This window comes from Pelophylax lessonae, assembly GCF_965119305.1.
Source record: "Pelophylax lessonae genome assembly, chromosome: 11".
NCBI lineage: Eukaryota > Metazoa > Chordata > Amphibia > Anura > Ranidae > Pelophylax > Pelophylax lessonae.
In genome coordinates, this window is record NC_138778.1 from 195,840,527 (window position 1) to 195,864,877 (window position 24,351).

General features: G+C 40.8%; 1 protein-coding gene across 1 annotated transcript in view; it reads left to right on the top strand.

Annotated features, from left to right (window-relative positions):
• Positions 1-1,484: 1,484 nt before the first annotated feature.
• LOC309567551 (cadherin-like protein 26) overlaps positions 1,485-24,351 on the top strand; it is a gene marked incomplete at its 5' end in the record, with an annotated part of 147,713 nt that continues 124,846 nt past the window's right edge. The window contains one exon of the mRNA XM_082272935.1: positions 1,485-1,520. Within this exon, the coding sequence (XP_082129061.1) occupies positions 1,485-1,520 (36 nt within the window). The remainder of the gene's footprint in view (positions 1,521-24,351) is intronic.

A 24,351-nucleotide genomic window follows, 5' to 3' on the forward strand; every position in this document is an offset into this window, starting at 1 on the left:
GGGAACCATGAATGCCAACATGTACTGTGACATACTGATGCAGAGCATGATCCCCTCCCTTCGGAGACTGGGCCGCAGGGCAGTATTCCAACAAGATAACAACCCAAAACACACCTCCAAGGTGACCACTGCCTTGCTAAAGAAGCTGAGGGTATAGGTGATGAACTGGCAAAGCATGTCTCCAGATCTAAACCCTATTGAGCATCTGTGGGGCATCCTCACATGGAAGGTGGAGGGGCGCAAGGTCTCTAACATCCACCAGCTCTGTGATGTCATCATGGAGGAGTGGAGAGGACTCCAGTGGCAACCTGTGAAGCTCTGGTGAACTCCATGCCCAAGAGGGTTAAGGCAGTGCAGGAAAAGAATGGTGGCCACACAAGATATTGACATTTTGGGCCCAATTTGGACATTTTCAGTTAGGGGTGTACTCGCTTTTGTTGCTAGCGGTTTAGACATGATTGGCTGTGTGTTGAGTGATTTTGAGGGGACAGCAAATTTACACTATTATACAATCTGTGCACTCACTACTTTACATTGTAGCAAAGTGTAATTTCTTCAGTGTTGTCACATGAAAAGAAAAAAAAAAAATATTTACAAAAATGTGAGGGGTGTACTCACTTTTGTGAGATACTGTATATTTCATAAGCTTGAATTTCCTTTGAAGTCACTTCCATCAACTTTCATCTTTGGGCTTTTATGTGCACCGCATATTCGTGCATTTACGCACATTGCAGTGTAGCACATTGTAGTGTAAATGTAGCTTACTGTACTTTTTTCACTGCAATATGTGAACTATGCTCATAAGATAACTCACAACCTGGATTTTGGATTGTCTATGCAGTTGGAATGCAGTCAAAAATTCATCCAACTGTATCTAGCGTGAATGGGCCCTAACAGTATATAGGTCAAATAGAAAAGATACATGACTGGCTGGTCAGTAACCTTTTACCTTCATATATAGGTACTTTAAGTACAGAAGCACTGTCAACCCAAAGTGCAATGTCAAGAGTATACACCTTAAATTAGCATTGATCCTGTATCCATGGACAGCAAGAGCTTAAAACGTGAGCCCTGAAAAAGAAAATGGTTGTCAATGCTATAAAAGTTGAAAAAGCTATTATCAATCAAGAAAACAGAAAAAGGTATTATCAATCAAGAAAACAGACGGCCCAGAAACACCCTCACCCCGCTGGTCAAAGTACTCTTGAAATTCTCCTGAAACTCTTAAGGTGACACACATCCCAGTTTACAAGTCTAAGAGGATAGGTCAGTTTTCTAGTAAATGACAGCCTGCAAAAAAAAAGTCCCAATTTGCATAACCAGCTACTCTCCTTTGGGGAGGGGGAGGGGGGGGATCATCCTGAGTAGAAGACTGACTTGCAAACAGATGAAAGGAATGTTAGCAGAGGTGTAAGATTGCAGAACAAATTTGCTGTAGGTACGGATACTTTCCCCCACTTGACTTTGTTGGCTTTGCCTTGACCATGAAGGACATTCAAGTGAAACTTCTTGGAGCCCTGGTAAGACTATTTCTTATTTTTATTTTATTACATACTGGGTCTGTTTCTTTCTTCATATCCTAGAGGTAAATGACACTCCTCAGCAAATGTATATTAATAGGGTTTATGGATGATAGCAGTTATCAGAGATAACAGTTTGGTGTCAATAAGTCAGGTCACATCGTGTGCGGGGCGACTAAAAACTCCCCTTGTAAGCTTTGTATTGTTAGATTTAACATATTTTTTGTTGGATTTAAAATTAAAATAACGACTGTTTATTGATCAGCTAAAAAAAGCTCAATGACAGCTGCCTTCCATTTTAAATAAGGTGGACCCAATTTAACAAGTTTGGCTATTCCTGAATTGTTAAATGCAGTTTGGTGGATGCTTACAATTCATTTATGTAGCAATGTGTTTTACGCAGGGAAGGGTTGTTGATTGGGCAGAGTACTGCAATCAGCAGCTGTATATTATTATTATACAGGATTTATATAGCGCCAACAGTTTGCGCAGCGCTTTACAATGCGGGGGAAGACAATACAGTTACAGTACAATTCAATACAGGAGGAATCAGAGGGCCCTGCTCGTATATTGGAATCATGGGTGCCAGAGCGTTCCATTGTTATATTTTTAAATATTTATATATTTTTTTTTTTACCAAAGTTTTTATTTTTAATTTAATTTGTTTATTAAAACAAGACGAAGAGTTTTTATTTTTAATTTAATTCGTTTTTTTAAAAACGAGACAATATCTTATTAACATATTTTAACATATATAACATATTAAATATTAACATATTTGTGTTTGTGAAATATGCCACTAACTTCTTTGTACTATTAAAGAGATGAATCATCACAGAGTTTAAACTCATTAGTGACAGGTAATGCAGTAAGTATGTATCTAATCACCCAAGTTCAAAAGCAGAATACTATGGAATGTTTACCTTCCGAAGAAAAAGGTGTCTTTTTTTTTTTCTTGCAAGTCTCATCTCAGGGTGGGAGCAACTTTCTCCAATTTCACCACGACTTGAAAAAAAGAGAGCAAACAGGTTATTATGAATGTAACACCTGGCTGTTCTAAATTTGGGCTTTACAAACTGGAGTCCACTACTCTTATGTCAAAGAAAGCCTCTGATAAAAAGACAATGGAGAGATCAATCAGCTTTTTTTGGCTATAAAATGGTGTCCCTAAAGCTGGCCATAAATGGGTAACGAAAAATCTTAGAAAAAAATGTTCTAAGTTCATTTTTCGAATCATTAGTGGGTCAACTTGACGGCCGTTTTCGACTGCAGTGACAAGAAAATTCAAAGGAGCAGGATGGAACATTGTTTGAAAGCAAATTTCTAACAGCAAATGTGGTTTCCATTCCATAAAGTCCATTCATTCCAAAGTCAAATGTTAACCACTTTACCACCGGAGGATTTTGCTGTCTTACGTCCAGGCCACTTTTTGCGATTCGGCACTGTGCGATTTTAACTGACAATTGCGCGGTCGTGCGACGCTGTACCCAAACGAAATTTACATCCTTTTTTTCCCCACAAACAGAGATTTCTTTTGGTGGTATTTGATCACCTGTTGCGATTTTTAATTTTTGCGCTATAAACAAAAAAAGAGCGTACATTTTGAAAAAATAACAATATTTTTCACGTTATTTTATATGAAATTCCCCCCCAAAAAATGTAAAAATCTAAATTTTTTACAATTTTTGGCCAATTTGTTTTCTGCTACATAGTTTTGGGAAAAAAATCGCAATAAGTGTATTTTGATTGGTTTGCGCAAAAGTTATTGCGTTTACTAACTAAGGGAAAGATTTCTGTCATTTTTGGTGTTTTTTTTTGTAACGCGTAATGGCGGCGATCTGCGTTTTTTTTTTTGCGGGACTGCGACATTGCGGCGGACAGATTGGACCCTTGACTGACATTTTTGACACTTTTGGGGGTACCAGTGACATTACTGCAGTAATCAGTGCTATAAATATGCACTGTTACTGTAAAAATGACACTGGCAGGGAAGGGGTTAATTTTATTGGAGAGGGAGGGGTTAATGTATGCCTGGTGCTTACTAACATGTGTGGGGGGAGGTGACTGAGTGACACAGGGACAGATCGCATGTTCAGCTATGCTGAACCCTGCAATCTGTCCCTGCCTGTCACTTAGGAGATTCGCCTGCTTTGTTTACACAAGCGGGCGGATCTCCACACTCGATTCCCCGACGATCAGGGAAGAGCGGCGGCGATCGCTGCCGCTCCTCCCCTGGCCCGACTCCCGCTGTGACTGAACACAGCGGGAGCGAGCCTCCGGTGGCGCGCGCACGCCGCCCACAAGGGGAGGAGTCCAGCAACGTAGTACTACGTCGCTGGACGATAACGAGCCACATTGCTGCAGTAGCAGCAATGTGAGCAGAGCTAAAGTGGTTAAAGAAAATTAAATCTTTGAAGAATCTCTGAATATTTTTTTAAAGTCGTTCCAGAGACTTTTCCTAAGAATTTTGTTTGAAATTCTATACATCTTTGGCCAGTTTTAGAAAGAAGGAAATGTACCACTGCAAAATACAATACAACAATAATTTTAATATATTATCATTTCACAATTAATGGAAGTGACTACAATGGTCTTGCTGCTCATGAAAATCAACTCTTAAATCCCTTTTTGACAGCCTAAATATGTATGTTTGGTGGCAAAAGGGTGGACTTTAACGTCCACACACTGCACATATCCGTTGAAGGGCAGCAGATGTTTATATGCTGTAAACACATTCATTGTATGCTCCCACCACAAAGACCAAGCTGTAAAATATGGTACTTGGCCTGGGGAAAGATCGGTAGCCGGTGGGACTGGTTTCTGAATATGAGAATCAATATGACAGTGGTAACATGATCACCAATCCTTCCGGGCCCCTCCGGCATTCCAAACTATTTAACAGGATGCTGGGGTTCTGTGGCATCCACTGGCTGAAATGTTTATCTAATTAAAGGTGACATGAACCCAAGTTTTAGGCCTCCTTATACGGGGTGTACTACTGCGTATACCTGTGCAAGGCTGTGTTTACCCAGGTGCTCCAGGCATCCCAATGCAGGCAGTTCCATTGATGTCAAATGGGAAGCAGTGACTGCACCCAATTTGACATCTGTGTGGGTGTTTGTCCCTGAACTCACTCTATTTAGGTTCGGGGCCACGCACCCACTCGTCAAATTGGGAGCATCATACGGGTCTGTGCAGCCGCTACATCACAATTGATATTAATAGGACTGCCTGCACGAACACATGTGGGTAAACATGGCCTTGCACAGGCTCACAGGCCATAAAGTAAAACATCACCTAAAAACAGGTGCCCCAAGATGACTTCTCTCGGCCAGAAAAGATTTTTTGTGGCAGTGTTTAAAGCGGGCATACAGTACAAAATACAATTTGTTTATTCAATTTCCTTTAGATTTACCTTCAACTATGTAGTGCAAGGACCTGATTGCATACAAACTGGAAGTGTTTAGGTTTGATCTCATATTATATGGCTTTGGTAAATCTAATGGAAAATTGTATAACGTTTGGCCAGCCTTTGTTTGACTTTGTTACTGGGACCTGACTTCATAGCTAAGCCAAGCGTCGATTTCAGTGGCCAATTCAATTGTGTCAATGGCCTATAAAGGCACTCTGATGATGCAGAAATATGGCAAATAGTGATATCCGGAGCCGGAGCCGGGACTGAGCTCTCCTCCCCGGTGAAGGGGCACCTTGTCAGAGTCAACAAGAAGAGTACACATCCCGGGGCTCTGGGTATAACCAAGCAGATAGCCAACAACCACTTCCTGATTGAACCAGAGGAGATATCCTATGAGCATACATATTGTTACATCCGGTAAGAGGCTCGATTGTGTGGCCACACCAGGGTGGATTTGCATGCCATTTGCAGTGATTTATTGCCTAATAGATACATATATCTGGTAAGCAGGATAAGAAGCTGGTGTTGGGATCTCAATTCACGTGGAAGTCACTCTTTTTGGAATAATACCTCAAACACAGTGACTATATCACTTCAGAACACAATTTTGTTATCACTTGATGGACTTTCAATTTGTTTTGGATCACTCATAAGACTATTTTGTGTTGTTAATTATTGATGAATTGTTTATTGTTCATATTTATTTCATTTAAGAAGAGTCACTTTATATGTCAACATTTTATTTAGTTGAGCATTACAGTCATTTCTTCTTGTTTAGTGCACCAATCATTATTCACAAATAGTGAAACACTAATTGCCATCAATTTAGGCAAAGTTATGCATCTGGAACAAATTATTATTATTATTATTATTATTATTATTATTATACAAGATGTATATAGCGCCAACAAAATTAAGGCAGACATTACAGTTACAATGCACTTGGTACAGGAGGAATCAAAAGGCCCTGCTCGTTAGAGCTTACAATCTAAGAGGGAGGGTCAATTGATACAAAAGGTAATAGCTGTGGGGGGTGAGCTGATGGTAAAAGTGAAACAGTATTAGTTAGAAGGCAGATAGGCTTCTGTAAAGAGAAGGGTAAGAAAAAAATAAAAATAAAAGAAGGGCACAGACCAGACATTTCTGACCAATAAAAGTGCCACAATAGTAACCTATTCATTCGCTAGCTATACCAGCCACATGTTTCCATAAGCAAACAAGGTAAATACTGTATATATATATATATATATACATATATATATATATATATATATATATATATATATATATATATATATATATATATATATATGTATGTATGTGTATATATATATATATATATATATATATATATATATATATATATACACACACACACACAAATACATTATTTACCCTAATTAAAAATGAAGCTGTTGCCTACATAACAATGTACAATATTCAATGGCAGTCAGCATTTACAGCATCTCACTGTCCAGGTGGTGAGGAGGCCCGCTGTGACAGGTCCATAAAAACCTCCCCATATTCATTAATAATGCATAAACAAGCATGTGTTGCACAGAAGTATTGCTCAACTCCCTTCCTCTGTAAAGGGAATATTTCTCCCTCTATACCACAGGTGAGAGATTCAATAAGCATTTCATTAAATTGTTACTGAAGTAGCCTAATCACCCAAGATACTCTTGGTATTCTGCCCCCCTCTATAGTCATAAAAGAATGCGCAAGTTCTAAACTGTCTACATTTAGGAAGTGCTCACACACTTATTGCCAGTGCCTAGTCCCCTCCTGCTAGTCTTCACTCAAACTAGACTCTAGGCATACTTACATCTTCAAGCCTGCTATCCAGACCAGTAGTCCCAGCTTCTGTAAAGTCTTTTATGAAGAGTTCTTTGCTCCAGCACGGTTTGCGCTCACTGCAGCAAACCCCTCCCGAAGCACCTCTTCCAAGTGGTCCTGAGCATGATACATTTAATTATTCCGGACACAGTTCGGAGCACTCAAACTACACAATGAACCAGCCCAGAAGGCTGAACCATGCCCAGGACTGGTTCAAAGTGCCAGTGTGAGTGCACTCTCAAATAGATGAAAACTGTCTATATACAAGCTTGATATTCACCACTGATGCAAAGAGCCGAATGCAGGTAGTAACAACTAGCAAAAATTAGTTCAAACAGCACACTCAGGAATCCTGATTTATTTTCCTACAGGAAAGGGCACAGGACACTTTTCAATTTTGCTTAGGTCAATTATTCTCAACATGAGTCTCATCCCCCACACGACACTGTCAGGAGGGAAGTATGGCCACCATTATTGCTGGCCTCCAGAAGAAAATATTAGTTGCATGGCTGTGTCTGACCTAAAGTGATCACCCTGTAAAACAACCCATTCAATTTAAAATAAAAATGAAAGGCAAAACTTTTTTTTATAGATATAAAAAAAAATTATAAGAACCTTTTTTTCCCTTTTTTAGAAGTGATAGATTTTCTTCTGTTCTCAGCTGCATATGGGGGGAGGAGAAGCAGCAGCACACTGAGCTTCCCAGTGAATGGCTGTGCAGCAGAGGCATGTCAGTACAAGTCTGATCATTAGAGGAGAGTACACAGCTAGAGAACTGCTTAGTGTGGTCAGTTTTTATTAGGAAAGCAGAGGAACTATCAGGAACACCAGGGATTTTACATAAAGGAAGCAATACAGAGAACAGGATACTTTCACATACACATACATGGTACAGCGGGCACATATCAGGAATATGAAGTGTTGGGGGTAACACATGCTTTAACCACTTAAGCCCCGGAAGATATTACCCCCTTCCTGACCAGACCCTATTTTGCGATTCGGCACTGTGTGACATTAACGGACAATTGCGCAGTTGTGCGGCGCTGTATCCAAATAAAATTGACGTCCTTTTTTTCCCCACACACAGAGCTTTCTTTTGGTGGTATTTGATCACCTGTGGGATTTTTACTTTTTGCGCTATAAACAAAAAAAGAGCGACAATTTTGAAAAAATAACAATATTTTTCAGAAATTCCCCAAAAAAATGTAAAAATCAAAATTTTTTAACATTTTAGGCCAATTTGTTTTCTGCTACATATGTTTGGTAAAAAAAATCACAATAAGCGTATTTTGATTGGTTTGCGCAAAAGTTATTGCGTTTACTAACTAAGGGAAAGATTTCTGTCATTTTTTGTGTTTTTTTTTTTAACGAGTAATGGCGGCGATCTACGATTTTTTTTGTGGGACTTCGACATTGTGGCGGACAGATCGGACCCTTGACTGACATTTTTGACACTTTTGGGGGTACCAGTGACATTACTACAGTAATCAGTGCTATACATATGCACTGTTACTGTAAAAATGACACTGGCAGGGAAGGGGTTAACTTTATTGGTGATGCAGGGGTTAAGTGTGTCCCTAGGGGCGTGCTTCTTACTGTAAAGGGGTGTGGCTAGTGATGTAACCACAGAGACATATGACCCTACATAGCAGGATCGTATGATCTCTGCAGTTAGATCAGGGAGAATGACAGGCGGCTTTGTTTACATCAGCCGCCTGCCTTTCTCCCTCTCCACCGGGAGATCGCGAGTGACCGGCGGACATCGGGTCCACCGGTCACACGCACGGACATGTTAGGGAATGAGCGGGGACGGGAGCGCGCCTCCGGCGGCGCGCGCTTGCCCCCTAGAGGCTCACAGGCTAGCGACGTAGTACTACGTCACTTTGCCTGTACGGGGCTGACCTCCGCAGTAAATAGTCGTGCGGCGGTCGGCAAGTGGTTAAGTAGTAACAGATGGGGAACAAGCATGGCATAAACTAGTGTCAGAAAGTGTCAGAAAGTGTCAGAAAGCGTTAGAGTGAATTATATCTACTACATGGTTTAGTGCCTCAGACAGCAAGAGAGACTAGTTACCTATGACTTCCATGGGGTAAAATGGCTCCTAGAAATGGCGTTCACTTGTCTATGCGAGACGCGTACATGTAAATGAAATGAGTGCAAGTATTTTGCAAACAGCAGGAATTTTCAGTAAAACTTGCAGTATTTCCATAAATCTGAGAAGATGGCTTATTATGAAAAAAGAAAAAAAATTCAACAGTTTCTTTCTTATCAATCTAGGATAGCTGCAAAATGAACCAATTTGTTACTTATATTCTCCCTGAAAACAGAAATTCCACATAAACATCTACTCAGCTGGCCAATTAACAGGCAGAAAACAATGAAATATTTATAGTAACTGCGCTGTACTCAAGTTTTGTTTGGCAATGGTCTTCAGCTGTATGCATAGTCAATTTTGAAATCGTGCCAGAGTTTCCAGGCGGGGGAAACGCATTTCAAGAGAATGAAGGAGGAAATCAGTCCGAAAAAAATGTCTGAATGTGGAATCTAACTTAACAATACAATCCGAGAGGCATTGTATAGATACTGTCACGTATAATTAACACAAGACATGTCAACTGTAAAATTCTTTTTATTCTTGTTTCCTATGTAACAGTGAGAGCCATCAGCTAGAATATCGGCCCCTCTGTAACAAAAAAAAAAACTTTGGGGTATATGCTGGGAAAGATCTGCTTTACTAATTTTCATAGAGATTTGGCAAAACTCAATCAATTAAGCTTTTCACAGATGACATGGCAGTCTCCAAATTCTGCCATTTTCAGCCAGATTGGCAACAATTTAGGGCTATTATAGAAAGCACCCGACATTGCCAGCCACCTGCTGTCTATAGGAACTTTCTATCTGGCAGGTTGGAAAAAGCTGCTGTGATGCGATTCACCCCCCTTAACCACTTGCTGACCAGTCACTGGGACTGTACTGCGGCAAAGTGGCACGTAGGTCCAGTAGACCTACGTCGCTGGACTCCCCCCCCTGTAGGCGGCGCTCGCGCGCCGCTGGAGGCGCGCTCCTGCTGTTTTCAGTCACAGCGGGAGTCGGGCCAGGGGAGGAGCGGCGGAGATCGCCGCTGCTCTTCCCCGATCGTCGGGGGAATCTAGTTTGGAGATCCGCCCGCTTGTGTAAACAGAGCGGGCGGATCTCCTAAGTGACAAGGAGTGACAGATTGCCGAACATGCGATCTGTCCCTGTCACTCAGTCACCTCCCCCCACACATGTCAGTAAGCACCAGGCATACATTAACCCCTCCCTCTCCAATAAAATTAACCCCTTCCCTGCCAGTGTAATTTTTACAGTAACAGTGCATATTTATAGCACTGATTACTGTAGTAATGTCACTGGTACCCCCAAAAGTGTCAAAAATGTCAGTCAGGGGTCCGATCTGTCCGCCGCAATGTTGCAGTCCCGCAAAAAGAATCGCAGATCGCCGCCATTACGCGTTAAAAAAAAAAAACCCACCAAAAATGACAAAAATCTTTCCCTTAGTAAACGCAATAACTTTTGCGCAAACCAATCAAAATACGCTTATTGTGATTTTTTTTCCCAAAACTATGTAGCAGAACACAAATTAGCCAAAAATGTTAAAACATTTTGATTTTTACATTTTTTTTGCAGGGGAATTTCATATAAAAAAATGTTAAAAATATTGTTATTTTTTCAAAATAAACGCTCTTTTTTTGTATATAGCGCAAAAAGTAAAAATCGCAAAGGTGATCAAATACCACCAAAAGAAAGCTCTGTTTCTGGAAAAAAAAGGACGTAAATTTCGTTTGGGTACAGCGTCGCACGACCGCGCAATTGTCAGTTAAAGTTGCACAGCGCCGAATCGCAAAAAGTGGCCTGGACGTAAGACAGCAAAATCCTTCCGGTGGTAAAGTGGTTAAAATAAGCAGTGCCAGCAAAACACAGCGTCTTAGGGAACGTCATCTCCCTTTTGTGCTGACAGGAACATCTGGCCAAGCCCAAGGGAGGTCAAGTATGTCTGCATAGCCAGATTTCTTGGAAAGGTAACTGCATAGGTTTAGTTTATAGGTTATATTTCAAAGGAAATCAAATACTTTATTCCAATATGACTGATTACATGGTGATATTGTCTCCAAACATTGCAATGGTGAGCCACGATAAAGGCCCGTACACACGATTAGAAAATCGGAAGTAAAATTTAGTCCGACGAATGATCTGCCGATTTTCAGATGGTTAGTATGGTGCTTTCGACAGCCAATTACGGATTTTCGTACGACAAAAACTAGATGTGCAGGCTATACATTTTTTATCGTACGTCAACACAACGTCCGATTTTGGTTTAATTAGTACAGTTTACGTCTGAAAAAAATCATAAGAGCGAGACTAGGCATGCTCGGAAACGAAAGAGTACATACAAAACAATTCAACCAACACATGACATCACTTCTGAAGTTGAATTCTGTCGTACGGGAATTTTCCTATGAAAGTAACTTTCCATATGAGACTAGCATGCATAAAAAAATTTGTCCTGTTTGTGTGTACGAGGCTTTAAGCTGGATAAACACTATACAACTTTTGTTGGTAGATTTCCTTTAGATTTACCTTCAACTATGTAGTGCAAGGGCCTGCCTGATTACATACAAATTGAAAGTGTTTAGATGTGACCTCATATCATATGGTTTTGGTAAATCTAAAGGAAAAAATCTAAAGAAAGTTGTATAGTGTGTATCCAGCTTTAGCCTTATGCTGAAATTACAGAGACTATCTTTAACCACTTTACCGCCGGAGGCTCGCTCCCACTGTGTTCATTCACAGCGGGAGTCGGGCCAGCGGAGGAGCAGCGGCGATTGCCGCTGCTCTGCCCCGATCGTCGGGGATCGAGTCTGGAGATCCGCCCGCTGTGTGTAAACACAGCGGGCGGATCTCCATAGTGACAGGGACTGACAGATCGGAGTGTTCAGCATAGCTGGACATCCGATCTGTCCTTCTGTCACTCAGTCACCTCCCCCCCCACACGTCAGTAAGCACCAGGCATACATTAACCCCTCCCTCTCCAATACAATTAACCCCTTCCCTGCCAGTGTCATTTTTACAGTAACAGTGCATATATATAGCACTGATTACTGTAGAAATGTCACTGGTACCCCCAAAATGTCAAAAATGTCAGTCAAGGGTCCGATCTGTCCGCAGCAATGTCGCAGTCTCGCAAAAAAATCGCAGATCACTGCCATTACGCGTTAAAAAAAAAACCACCAAAAATGACAGAAATCTTTCCCTTAGTTAGTAAACGCAATAACTTTTGCGCAAACTAATCAAAATACGCTTATTGAGATTTTTTTTACTAAACATAGGTAGCAGAAAACAAATTGGCCAAAAATTAAAAAAAATTTGATTTTTACATTTTTTTGGGGGGGAATTTCATATAAAAAAATGTAAAAAATATTGTTATTTTTTCAAAATAAACGCTATTTTTTTGTTTATAGCGCAAAAAGTAAAAATCGCACAGGTGATCAAATACCACCAAAAGAAAGCTCTGTTTGTGGGAAAAAAAGGACCTAAATTTCGTTTGGGTACGGCATCGCACGACCGTGCAATTGTCAGTTAAAGTTGCACAGCGCCGAATCGCAAAAAGTGGCCTGGACGGAACACAGCAAAATCCTCCGGTGGTAAAGTGGTTAATGGAATGACTTCTCCCAGATCAAATCAGTCATTCTAAAAAATGTCCACATTTTTATTTTTTTGCAGAAAGTTTGGTTTATTATTGGTTACCTTACATTATAAGGCAACGTGATTGCTTCTTCAGGTTTTATACATTAAGGCCCTGTTCACACCTGAGCGTTTTTCAGCTCATAAAACGCACATCTTTGAAAATCCAAAACGCCCAACAATCAAAATCCCATTCATTTCAATGGCCCCTGTTCACATCTGAGCGTTTTGTCCCCTGAAGTAAAACGCCTGTAGCTGAAAAAAGTACAGGAGCTTCTTTTTGGGCTGATGATTACCAGCATTTTTGTTAGATGTCAATGCCTGCCTCCAAAAATGCTTGAAAAAAACACCTTAAAAACCGTCCGTAAAACACGGTAAAATCGTGGTAAAAAACACGCAAAAACGCTACGCTCAAGTGTGAATGCAGCCTTAGGAAAAATGGTTTACAAACTCAGATAGTTATACACAAAGTTACTTTATCTTGAACCCTTGCATAACCTATGTCAGCCAATAAAGGGCATCACTTAGGCTACGTTCACATGTTAGCGTAGCGGACCGCGGGCAGAATCACCGCGATTCTGCCCACGATACGGAAATCATTGCAAATCACGGGACGCCTGTGTGTTGCCGTTGATTTGCAATGGCACCCCAAACGCTGTGCGATGTTGCCGCGATTTCCGCCTGCCGAATCACGGTAACATCGCACAAACAAAATCGCGGGTCACATGGCGCCCAAAAAAGGTACAAGAGCTTCTTTGGGGCGTAATGCGACCCGCAATTTTGTTGCGGCAGGCGGAAATTGCGGCAACATCGCACAGCATTTGGGGTGCCATTGCAAATCAACGGCAACGCACAGGCGTCCCGTGATTTGCAATGATTTTCGGATCGCGGGCAGAATTGCAGTGATTCTGCCCGCGGTCCGCTACGCTAATATGTGAACGTAGCCTTAACCTCTTGCAAGCCTCCCACTGCGCACATAAATGGCTGGTCCACTTTGCTATCGCTCCAGGAGGACATACGAGGAACTGTGCTCCTGTGTGTGCCTGCACAAATGCTCTACGGACACAGCAAATCACAGGAAAAATGGTACAGAGCCAATGAGAGTGCACCTGTACCATATAATTGCTGTGACCATCCACAACATTACAGAATGTACACAAATTGTGGGAGGAAAAAAAAAGTGTACAGACTACCAGGCAGCAATTCAGTGCAATCCAGTACCAGTGTCAGCAATAATAAAATCCACTCCTCTAATATCATTCAACTCTCTACAGTAGAGGCCATCTCCATCCTACCTCTGTTGTGACCTGTGTATTAACCCCTCATCCCCCTAATCCTGCACATCTGTACATTAACCCCTTTGTCTCCATCTTCCTACTGTATGTGACCTGTACATTAACCCCTTCACCTCCTAATCCCTCTGTGTATGACCTGTACATCTATTGTGTCTAGTGCATCATTACCAAGCTCCATGTTTTAACTCCCTCAATATTGCTAGAATGTTTCTTCTTTGAAAAAAAAAAAAAAAAGCAGATTACCTTGGCAGACATCCCAACCTCTAAAAACTCATTTCAGGGAGGTGGCACAACGCACCGCCGCCGCGCCGACCCCCCCCCCCCCCCCCCGCCGCGCCGCATGTGATTTACATGCAGTTTCTAGTGTGAATGGGTCCTCATGTTTGTGGCACATCAGCACCATTATAAACTGCCATTTGACCTCCAGCTGCTTAGCTGCAGTCTGAAAAGTGATCCACTAGCTCCTGCTGATCACTTTTCAGAGGTTTTGCTAGTGTGAACCAAGTCTAAGAACACTCATTATAATGCCATCCATGTTTCTGTCTTATTAACATGGAGACAGTAAGCTCACACCTCCAATGCACAGGTGTCAGATAACTTTCCCCCTGGTAAAAGGTCAGGAATATGGATGGCATTAATGAGTGCTAGTAAAGGAGTGCACAGGGTTCTAGAAGCTTCCTGTCATAGGCGGCTCTCTAATTAGGCAAATTAGGCGGTCGCCTAAGGCCTCGCACCTACAGGGGCCTCATGGCCAGTGGCGGAGCGACAACATTTAAAAGGTCGCAGTCAGGGAAATCTCCCAAGTAAAAGATTGTTTTAAATCCTCGGATATAAAAGTTGCAGCAGCGTGCTGCAGTCCCTTCTCTGCGGCTGCCAGGTGTCTGTTGTCCGCTGGCACTTACCCTGTCTTCTCTGCCTGGGGATTGGCCATCTGATCATGTAATCCTAAGATGTGGAGGAATCGGTGGGCGTGTACCTGCATCAGTAGGAATTGACTGCCCGGACAGCTCACTCTGCTATCATCAGTTGTTGCTCAAACATGGTGGAGCTGGAGCCCTTTGCCCTACACAATGACAGCACCCGAGGTGGAAGGTGAGGGGTAGCGGGGCTGTGACATTGTATAGCATATGGACTCTGTACATTATTGGTAGTTTTGGTTGGAGTTGTCCTTTTAGATGTTTAACTCTGTTCCCCCCCCCCCCCCAGCTATGAGGGACTGAGGAATGACAGCCCACTATGCTGGGACTTATAGTGCCCTAGAATGTGGAGGACTGAGGAATCCTCAGTCCCTCACAGAGGGCACTACAAGTTCTAGAATAGCGGGCTGCCATGCCTTAGTCCCCACAGAGGGCACTACAAGTCTTAGCATAGCAGGCAGTAGTTCCCCTACAGAGAGCAGTACGAGTCCAAGCATAGCAGGCTTCCATTCCTCAGGGAGGAATGGTAGTGCGCTATACTGGAATTTACAGTGTCCTCTGTGGGGACTCCGGTATGGCAGCCTTCTGCAGTGGGACTTGTTGTGCCCTAGACTGTGGCAGACTGAGGAAGGGAAGTGTAAGGGGGTCTCTGGAAACTCTGATGCAAGGGGGAGCTTTGGTGACCACAGAGTTCCCTTTTACACCAGAGTGCCCAGCTTTCCCCCTCAAATCAGGGTTCCCAGAACTCCCCTTCAGAGTCTTCAAAGTTCCCTCTTACAGTGTAAGGGAAATTTGATTTAAGAGGGGGAGTCTAATGTAAATAGGAATTCTGTGGACTCTGATGTAAGGAGGAGATGCTGGGGGGAATCTGATTTAAAGGAGAACTATTATGTAAGGGGGGACACTGAACTCTGATGTAAGGAGGGACTCAGGGAATCATGACCTATAGGGAAATGCTGGGGACTGTGATGTAAGAGCAGACATATATATATATATATATATATATATATATATATATATATATATAATATATACATACCCGATGTTTATTGATCTTTGATTAAAGAAGAATTGGTTAGAGAAAATTCTAGAAACTGTGAATTCATGGTACATTGGTTAAAGCTCTTAATATATGCAATTTATACAGTTAATTTTTATCGCTTGAATTATTTTTCCCATTATGGGAGTGAGTGGGGCCTCATGTCCAAGTTTTGCCTTGGGCCTCACAAAGCCTAGAGCCGCCTCTGCTTCCTGTTCTTCTTTTATTTCTACTGGAGAAAAACGCTTTCTTGTTCTCTCTCACCTCATCGATCACTGCAGGAGAGTCACAGTTTTATGAGCCTGTGTCCAGCATTCTCCCCAGATCACAACTGCGGCTCCATCCAGCACCCGCACTATACAGAAAGCCGGGATGAAGCTTTACTTGTAGTGATAGACAGCGTAATTTGTGTACTCACTGGCTAAAGAGGCGGTTCTGCACCGCCCCCTGCTGCCTCCCCAGCCAATGGATAGCTGAAGCTGCATAAGTCCCTCCCTCATGACATCACCCTGTATTCTCCTGAGCTCTGCCTGCATACTGCATAGCAAAGACATTAAAAGAATGAGAAAGTACGACCGTGCAGTTCCCATAGCTGAACCCCCGGCCCTGGCAGACATCCTAAGTCTCCCAGCCGGGAGATTGCACGGCACTTGCGGGTGTCCGTGAGCCGCCGACCAAAGGCGGGAGACTCCCGCAAGTCGCGGGAGACTTGGGATGTCTGCCTTGGAGTTTCTACTTTCCAAAAAGAGGTAATTACAGGGGTTTTTCGTACTGTCCTAGCATTTTTATTTGCTGTTTTTTTTTTTTTTTTTTACAACAAAGCAAGGGAATATGATTTTTTTCACAGATTTGTTTTTTTTTTCTTTTATATAAAAATAATAAAAATAAAATAAAACAGTGGTAATTCAATACCACCCCAAAAAAAAAAGAAAAAAAAAAAACACTATCCACATAAAAAAAAGCTAAAAACTAAGAAACAGCCTGGTAAAGAAGGTGGTAAAACATGCTGGTAATGATGTGGTTAAATCTCACCCCTTTCTATATTAAGCGACAGCTTATCAATCGATGAGGTCATCAATAGCTAATTGAGTAAGCAAGCTGTTGTAGAGTTTTCAGGAAATTTTCCAGTGATGCATTACACGCTATAGTGTGATACAGTACCCGAAAAACAAGCACACAGCAAGGCCACGTCGAACCGGTCTCATAGGCATGTGAAAATGTGACATTCTATTTCAGTTGTGATGTTAAGTGTTCATTCTTACCGGAAAAGCATTACTGAAGTATTATGGCTTACCAGACATTACACATTTTCATAGTGTATTAGAAAAAAAAACAAAACAAAAGAACAAAAAGACACAAAACACACACGCACACACGACTGCTTGCTGTATTTATTGTTGTTAGCAATTGACAGCAGTGTGCATAGAAAATGTAACTTTGAAGTATGTTACATTAGATAAAGATGTTTTATTAAGGTGATCCAAAAGTGATTATTCTTGAAGGGATAAGAATTTAGTCTTTTCCTTCTTTGTACATAGTTACATAGTTACATAATAGTTGAGGTTGAATAAAGATAACAGCCCATCCAGTTCAACCTGAGTAGGTGAGAAACAAGGGGGGAGGGGAATAAGAAAAATATATACAGATACTATCCCATGACAACTGGCATGTGTATAACATACAGTAGGTATAACCATATAAATCAAAAAGTATTACATTGATATATTGTTAAGCCAGCTGTTACATTAAGAGAAAAATGGGGTAAAGGGAAGGGGGACGTTTGGGACTTTAGATGAGGTGTGCAAAAATAATAATACATAACAGACAAGTCGATAAAGTAATTTAGGCGGGTCTAACATAATCCTACAAAAGCAATTTAATAGTATTAATCAATATGCATAAAATGACGTCATGGCGTAGCTAAAATGGTACAATAAATAAGTGGTATATTAACAGACCAAATACGTTTATACATGGAGGCTGACTGGTTGTAAACTGAAATGGAGCACTGTAGTCCATAAACATAAATGATCCAAAGATATAAAACTAAAAGATGCACCACGAACAAGCTCTACGCGTTACATGGAATACGTTCCACTTCCTCAGGAGCAGGTGCATCACATAGCTGTAGAAAAGAAAAAAATCCCTTTTAAACAGCGTATAAAAATATATAATAATGATAATAATATTTGTGTGGTCATAGGAAAGGGATGTGATCATCCCCAACATTGGGGTGTCTCCGACCAGTGTACTCACAGTCAAGCCTGATGTCAACATAAACATGTTGAGGAGACCAGAAATCCCTGGGGGACGTCTGGGTCGGGAACCTCAACTCAACCTGAGTAGGTGTGTGTGTGTCAGTGACGATATTCATTTCCCATATCCCTGAATTTTGTGTTCTTTGAGATGCACATCCAAGAATCTTTTAAAAGTATTGATACTCTCCGCTAATACCACCAATTGTGGAAGAGAGTTCCACAATCTTACCGCCGTGACAGTGAAAAACCACTTACGCAGCTTAACCACTTTACTACCGGAGGATTTTGCTGTCTTCCGTCCAGGCCACTTTTTGCGATTCGGCGCTGTGCGAATTCAACTGACAATTGCGCGGTCGTGCGACGCCGTACCCAAACGAAATTTACGTCCTTTTTTTCCCACAAACAGAGCTTTCTTTTGGTGGTATTTGATCACCTGTGCGATTTTTACTTTTTGCGCTATAAACAAAAAAATAGCGTTTATTTTGAAAAAATAACAATATTTTTAACATTTTTTTTATATGAAATTCCCCCCAAAAAAGATGTAAAAACCAATTTTTTAAAAAATTTTTGGCCAATTTGTTTTCTGCTACCTATGTTTGGTAAAAAAAAAATCGCAATAAGCGTATTTTGATTGGTTTGCGCAAAAGTTATTGCGTTTACTAACAAAGGGAAAGATTTCTGTCATTTTTGGTGTTTTTTTTTTTTAACGCGTAATGGCGGCGATCTGCGATTTTTTTTGTGGGACTGCGACATTGCGGCGGACAGATCGGACCCTTGACTGACATTTTTGACACTTTTGGGGGTACCAGTGACATTACTGCAGTAATCAGTGCTATATATATGCACTGTTACTGTAAAAATGACACTGGCAGGGAAGGGGTTAATTTTATTGGAGAGGGAGGGGTTAATGTATGCCTGGTGCTTACTGACGTGTAGGGGGGGAGGTGACTGAGTGAGTCATGGACAGATCGGATGTCCAGCTATGCTGAACAGTCCGATCTGTCACTCCCTGTCACTATGGAGATCCGCCCGCTTTGTTTACACAGGCGGGCGGATCTCCACACTAGATCCCCGGCGATCGGGGCAGAGCAGCGGCGATCGCCGCTGCTCCTCCCCTGGCCCGACTCCCGCTGTGAATGAAAACAGCGGGAGCGAGCCTCCGGCGGCGCGCAAGCGCCGCCCAGAAGGGGGAGTGTCTGACGACGTTAATACTACGTCGTCAGACGATAACGAACCACTTTGCCGCAGTAGTACTACCGTACTCAGACGGCAAGTGGTTAAGGTTAAACCGCCTCTCCTCTAATCTCATTGTGTGGCCACGTGTCCTCTTACACTCTCTTAGACTAAATAGTTTATTTCCTATGCTGAGATCGCCATTGAGGTATTTGTAAATCACTATCATGTCCGCTCTCAGGCTTCTTTTCTCCAGAGAGAATAAATTAAGCGCTTGTAAGCGCTCCTCGTAATTAGGGTCCCCCAATCCCCTCATTAGTACAGTGTGCATTACATATCCTATGCTAAATAAAAATGCTTACAAGCAGTATAATCACCTCAATTACTTCAAAGCCCCTTAAGTGTCCTTCATTGACCTTCAGTAAGTTAATAAAATATATGTGACCTTACAGCTGTTGGACATATGAACGTAAACAGGTTAGAAACCTCCTCTATCTATTCCTAGATCCTTAGTTGTTCTTGGTAAAAAAAAAAGACACAATAGTTTGGATATAAATACACATTTTACTACACCCCCAGTTATGCTTTCAGTTTTTTCCAAATAATAATAATAATAATAATAATAAAAAAAGATAGGTCAGCAATACTTTGTGTCAAATGCATGAATTAATGGATTTACAGACACACCTTGGTCATTAGCAATGGTCAGACTGAATGCAAGACCTGTTTGTCCTAAAATAGAACTAAAGGCAAAACTTTTTTTTTTTTTCATTTTGGATAGAGTAAGGGAGAGGTCTAACCCCTGTTTTTTTCACCATTTGTGTCCTATTGAGGAGATTTCCCTTCACTTCCTGTCCCAAAAAGGAAGTGAGGGGAAATCCCTGCAAATTAAGGAAAGTTTTTCCTCTCTATTACTTTTCTGGGGACAACCAAAAATGTGATATTTTCTTTTATTTTCTCTTTCAATGATAATGGTAAACAGGGCAAAAAAAGAAAGATGGTGAAGGTCCTTCTAATCCATCTTTACTCTATTCAAAAGTAAAAACAAGTTTTGCCTTTAAGCTGGTTATAGATCAGTAGACGACGTCAAACGTATGACGAAGCGCGTTGGGTGGGAACAGAAGTGACGTCACCCCCTCGGCCGATTCTTACAGGAACGCTGCAGCCGGTTGACTTTTAGGATTTTTATTCATGCTCGTTTACATATGGTATCATGTGAGTGCATCGTCTTACAAAAATAGTATTTTTACTTTAACTGTATCAAGCTATGGATCCTTTTATTTATTTATTTTTATGGCTATTGGATTTTGCATATCATCTGCAAACCCTTTGAATGAATTACCCTGATGATTTCCATTTGATTATGCTTTTGGATTTTGCATATCATCTGCAAATCCTTTTAATGAATTACCCCGGTGATTTCCATCTGATAAGGTTTATCCTCAAAAGCGCTTTGAGGCTTATCCATTCATTTGGAAGCCAAATCCATCTGGTAAGCGGCCAATTTTTATACCACACTTGTTGGTGCCTCCTTTCTATCAAGAGTTGGGAAGATTGGCTCTACATGCATGTTGGGACTTGTGGTTCCTCCCTAAGGATAGCGGTTTCTTCATCACTGGAGTGGACTTTCACTTTATTAGGCATGGACACTCTTTTATGATTAGGACACTTCCTGGACTTTTATGTACGGTTTTTCATATATTTATTTGTGCATTTTTATATATATGTGTATATATATATATATATATATATATACCACTGTGGTTTATGTAAGAGTTTGTTTTCACAGCACATGTCATATCACTTTATTGCTAGTGCTGCACGTATTATTATATTGTTTGTTGGGTTTTGTCTATTGACCCATGAAATGATTTATTTATATACATTCACTTATTTATTGATCTATTCATTTTTAAGGTTTGCAATTTTTATCTAGCGCAGATTTTCTTTTGTTTTTTTTTTTATACATCAGTAGAGTTTTGTTTGAAGTTTTTGGTTTTAAGAATGTCCATTTTCTAGAAGGTTAGTGGGGGTCAAACAGACAGATGTTTGTTTTCAACCACAAATATAAGAACATTGGAAGGAGAAAGGTGATTTTTTTTCCTAGAACGAATTGCTAACAGTGTATGTGGTTTTCATTCGATAAAGTTCATTCGTTTTAAAGTTGATTGTTAAAAGCAATTGAAATTTTAATCTACTTTTGAATTACATTCATCAATACATTTTCAACAGGATACTCATACAAAAATGCAAATATGGTATAGCTAGCTTTACATTGTGTTTTGTGTCAGTTATTTGTTCGTAGTCAGGGCTTTTTTTCTCAGAGAATAGGTGCAAGAACTTCTCCCTTCTGAGCGAACCCCTTATCTCCACCCCCTGCCCACCTCTGAGCACTGTCCCTTGGTTCCATCCCCTACCCACACACAACAAAATACCTCACCCAGCAACAAAATATCCACCCCAGCAACATTAGAACCCCTCCAGTAGCAATAATGGCTCTCCCAGCAACCAGTATCAATAGATCAGCCAACAATAGACCTCTACCTCAACAGGAGATCCCTACCAACAACATAAGACCCCCCAGCAACAATAGATCCCCCAGCAGCAACAACAGTCCCTCACACAATAACAGATCCCTACCAGTGACAATAGATCCCCAAGCAGCCAGCATCAAGACACCCCCCAACACACCCCACTCCCCTTACTATTACATACATACATTCAGTGCTGGAGGAGCTGGAACTGCGTTCCCCCGCGTTCCTGCTGAAAAAAAGCCCTGTTCGTAGTAATGGCAAGTGAAAAGGGAGAGGGAGTCATACGTAGATCCTGGTGCTGGCTTATCTCAGAGACTAAGTGATTTCAGCAATCACGCAATTTAAGCCCTACAATTACTCTTTGCTCCTAGAAAGACTGTTTAACATATATGTGAACCCTACCTGAACGACATTTAAATTGCTAAAATCATTGTGAGATAAAACAGTTTTCCCTTTTATACAACATATTGGGTTTTCAAATTTTTCATCCTTTGTTGCATCCAAGCTTTGCTGATCTCTTGTAGCCTTTTTGTAGCCACCTCCTGTGTACATAAAGTAAAGTGATGGTGACATGGTTTCAGTCGGGATGGGTTTACTTATGGTAACAAGTTTACCCACTTGACCTCTTTTAGGATGTCTCTGTCGCTCTTTGTTTACCATATGAAGAATATGTTCATACACTCATGCTGTGATTATTATACCTTGTTTCTAACCGCAATGTTTTTAAACATTATTTATTAATGTTGGATATAATAAAGATGTCTAAAATTTTCTTGTATAGGTTTGGAGCCCGTTTGTGTGTACTGCCATTTTCAAATATTCCTATATCAAGGAGGGTATTCCTTACTTGACCTCCGAAAGGTTTTACCCCCTTCATGACCAGACCATTTTTTGCTATTCAGCACCGCGCTATTTTAACTGGTAATTTCTCAGTCATGCAACACTGTACACAAATTAAATTTATATTTTTTTTTTACACAAATTGAGCTTTTTTTTGGTGGTATTTGATCACCACTGAGTTTTTTTATTTTTTTCATTTAAAGAAAAATAAAGCAGAATGAAAAAAAAATGATTTTCTAATTTCTGTTATAAAACATATCTAACAAAATCAAATTTCTTCCTAAATTTAGCCTAAAATGTATTCAGCTACATGTCTTTGGTAAAAACCAAACTGCATTTTTGGGGACACTAGCCTAGTTCCGATCGTGATTAAGATACTGCTCTGTACAGACACTATACTAGTAATGGCGGTGATCAGCGACTTATAGTGTGACTGTGATAGTGTGGCAAGTGGTCTGGTGCCAATTTACACTGGATGGGAGGGACACTGACTGACACCAATGTTGCTAGCGACACTAATACTGTGATTAGTGACAATACTGTACTGGCTGGGTGACAGGGCAATCAAAGGGTTAACTGTGGAAGGCAATCAAGTGGTTCAATATGCCTAACAAGTGTATGCAAGCATATATGTGCTGCCTGTACTCATAGAATCTGGCTGTCCTCTCTCTCCCTGAACGAAAAGAACGGGAGGAAGTACACAAAGAGAGGAAATAGAGGCCCATGGGACTTTGATTAGACACACACCAATTATAAAAATGCATACGTTTATTATATAAAAAAAAATATATAAAAAATACATACACAATACTTCAACAACGACAAGGATGATCATCAAAAGGAAAAACAGAATACATACAAATAGTTACTGCATCTATTTCTGACACTTTAGAGGTACTAATCAATCTGTGCTGAGTGGATCTCAACGCGTTTCACGAAAACACAAATTCGCTTCATCAGGAGAGAACACAGATTATATATATATATATATATATATATATATATATATATATAAATATATAAAGTTTCAGGTATAGTCACAATCCACTAGAATGATCACTACTGTTTCTCTACGTCCAAACCAATAAATAAAACAGCGACAGAAGAAATGGGAGGAAGTAACCATCCAGATCCTGTGTGTTCTGTTTACAAACACAGAGGTTTGAGCTGTGAATAGTCAATCAGCAGGTATACAGCCAAAATCATTGGCTGTAACCTGCTGACAGACTTGTGCTGTGGCCAATCACAGCACAGAACAACAGGGGGTGCGCACAGCACACTTGAAACCCAGGAAGTAAGCCGCAACATACCCATACGTCGGTTAGCCTGGAGCTGCCACCCACCCGCAGCAAATGTGCTGTGGGTGAATAGCAAGTGGTTAAAAACAGTTTACCATGTCAGCGTTATGAAACCTGTCTGACAAGGTGACAACATGGGGCATAATTGTGAGACGGGAACAAAAGTTGTCATTCTAAGACAGGATATATTTTAACGGCAGAATAATCAGGCATTGTGATGTAAGCCGCATAAAAAACATAAAAAATTACTTTTGAATTTAACTAACATTATCTTAAATTTTTTCAGGTTTGGGTAAAAAAAAAAAATGGACAGGGAATATTGTCATCTTTGGGCACCTTAACAGCACTTTACTTCACTAATAGCTCAGACATTTTAAAAGCTCTTTTTTATCTGGGGCCTAAAACATTTTAGGCCCCTTTCGCACTTGTGTGACCTAAAAGTCACACGATTTTGCCGCAATTTTGACTGGACTTGAAGCAATACCTGTGTAATCTTGAGGTCTAT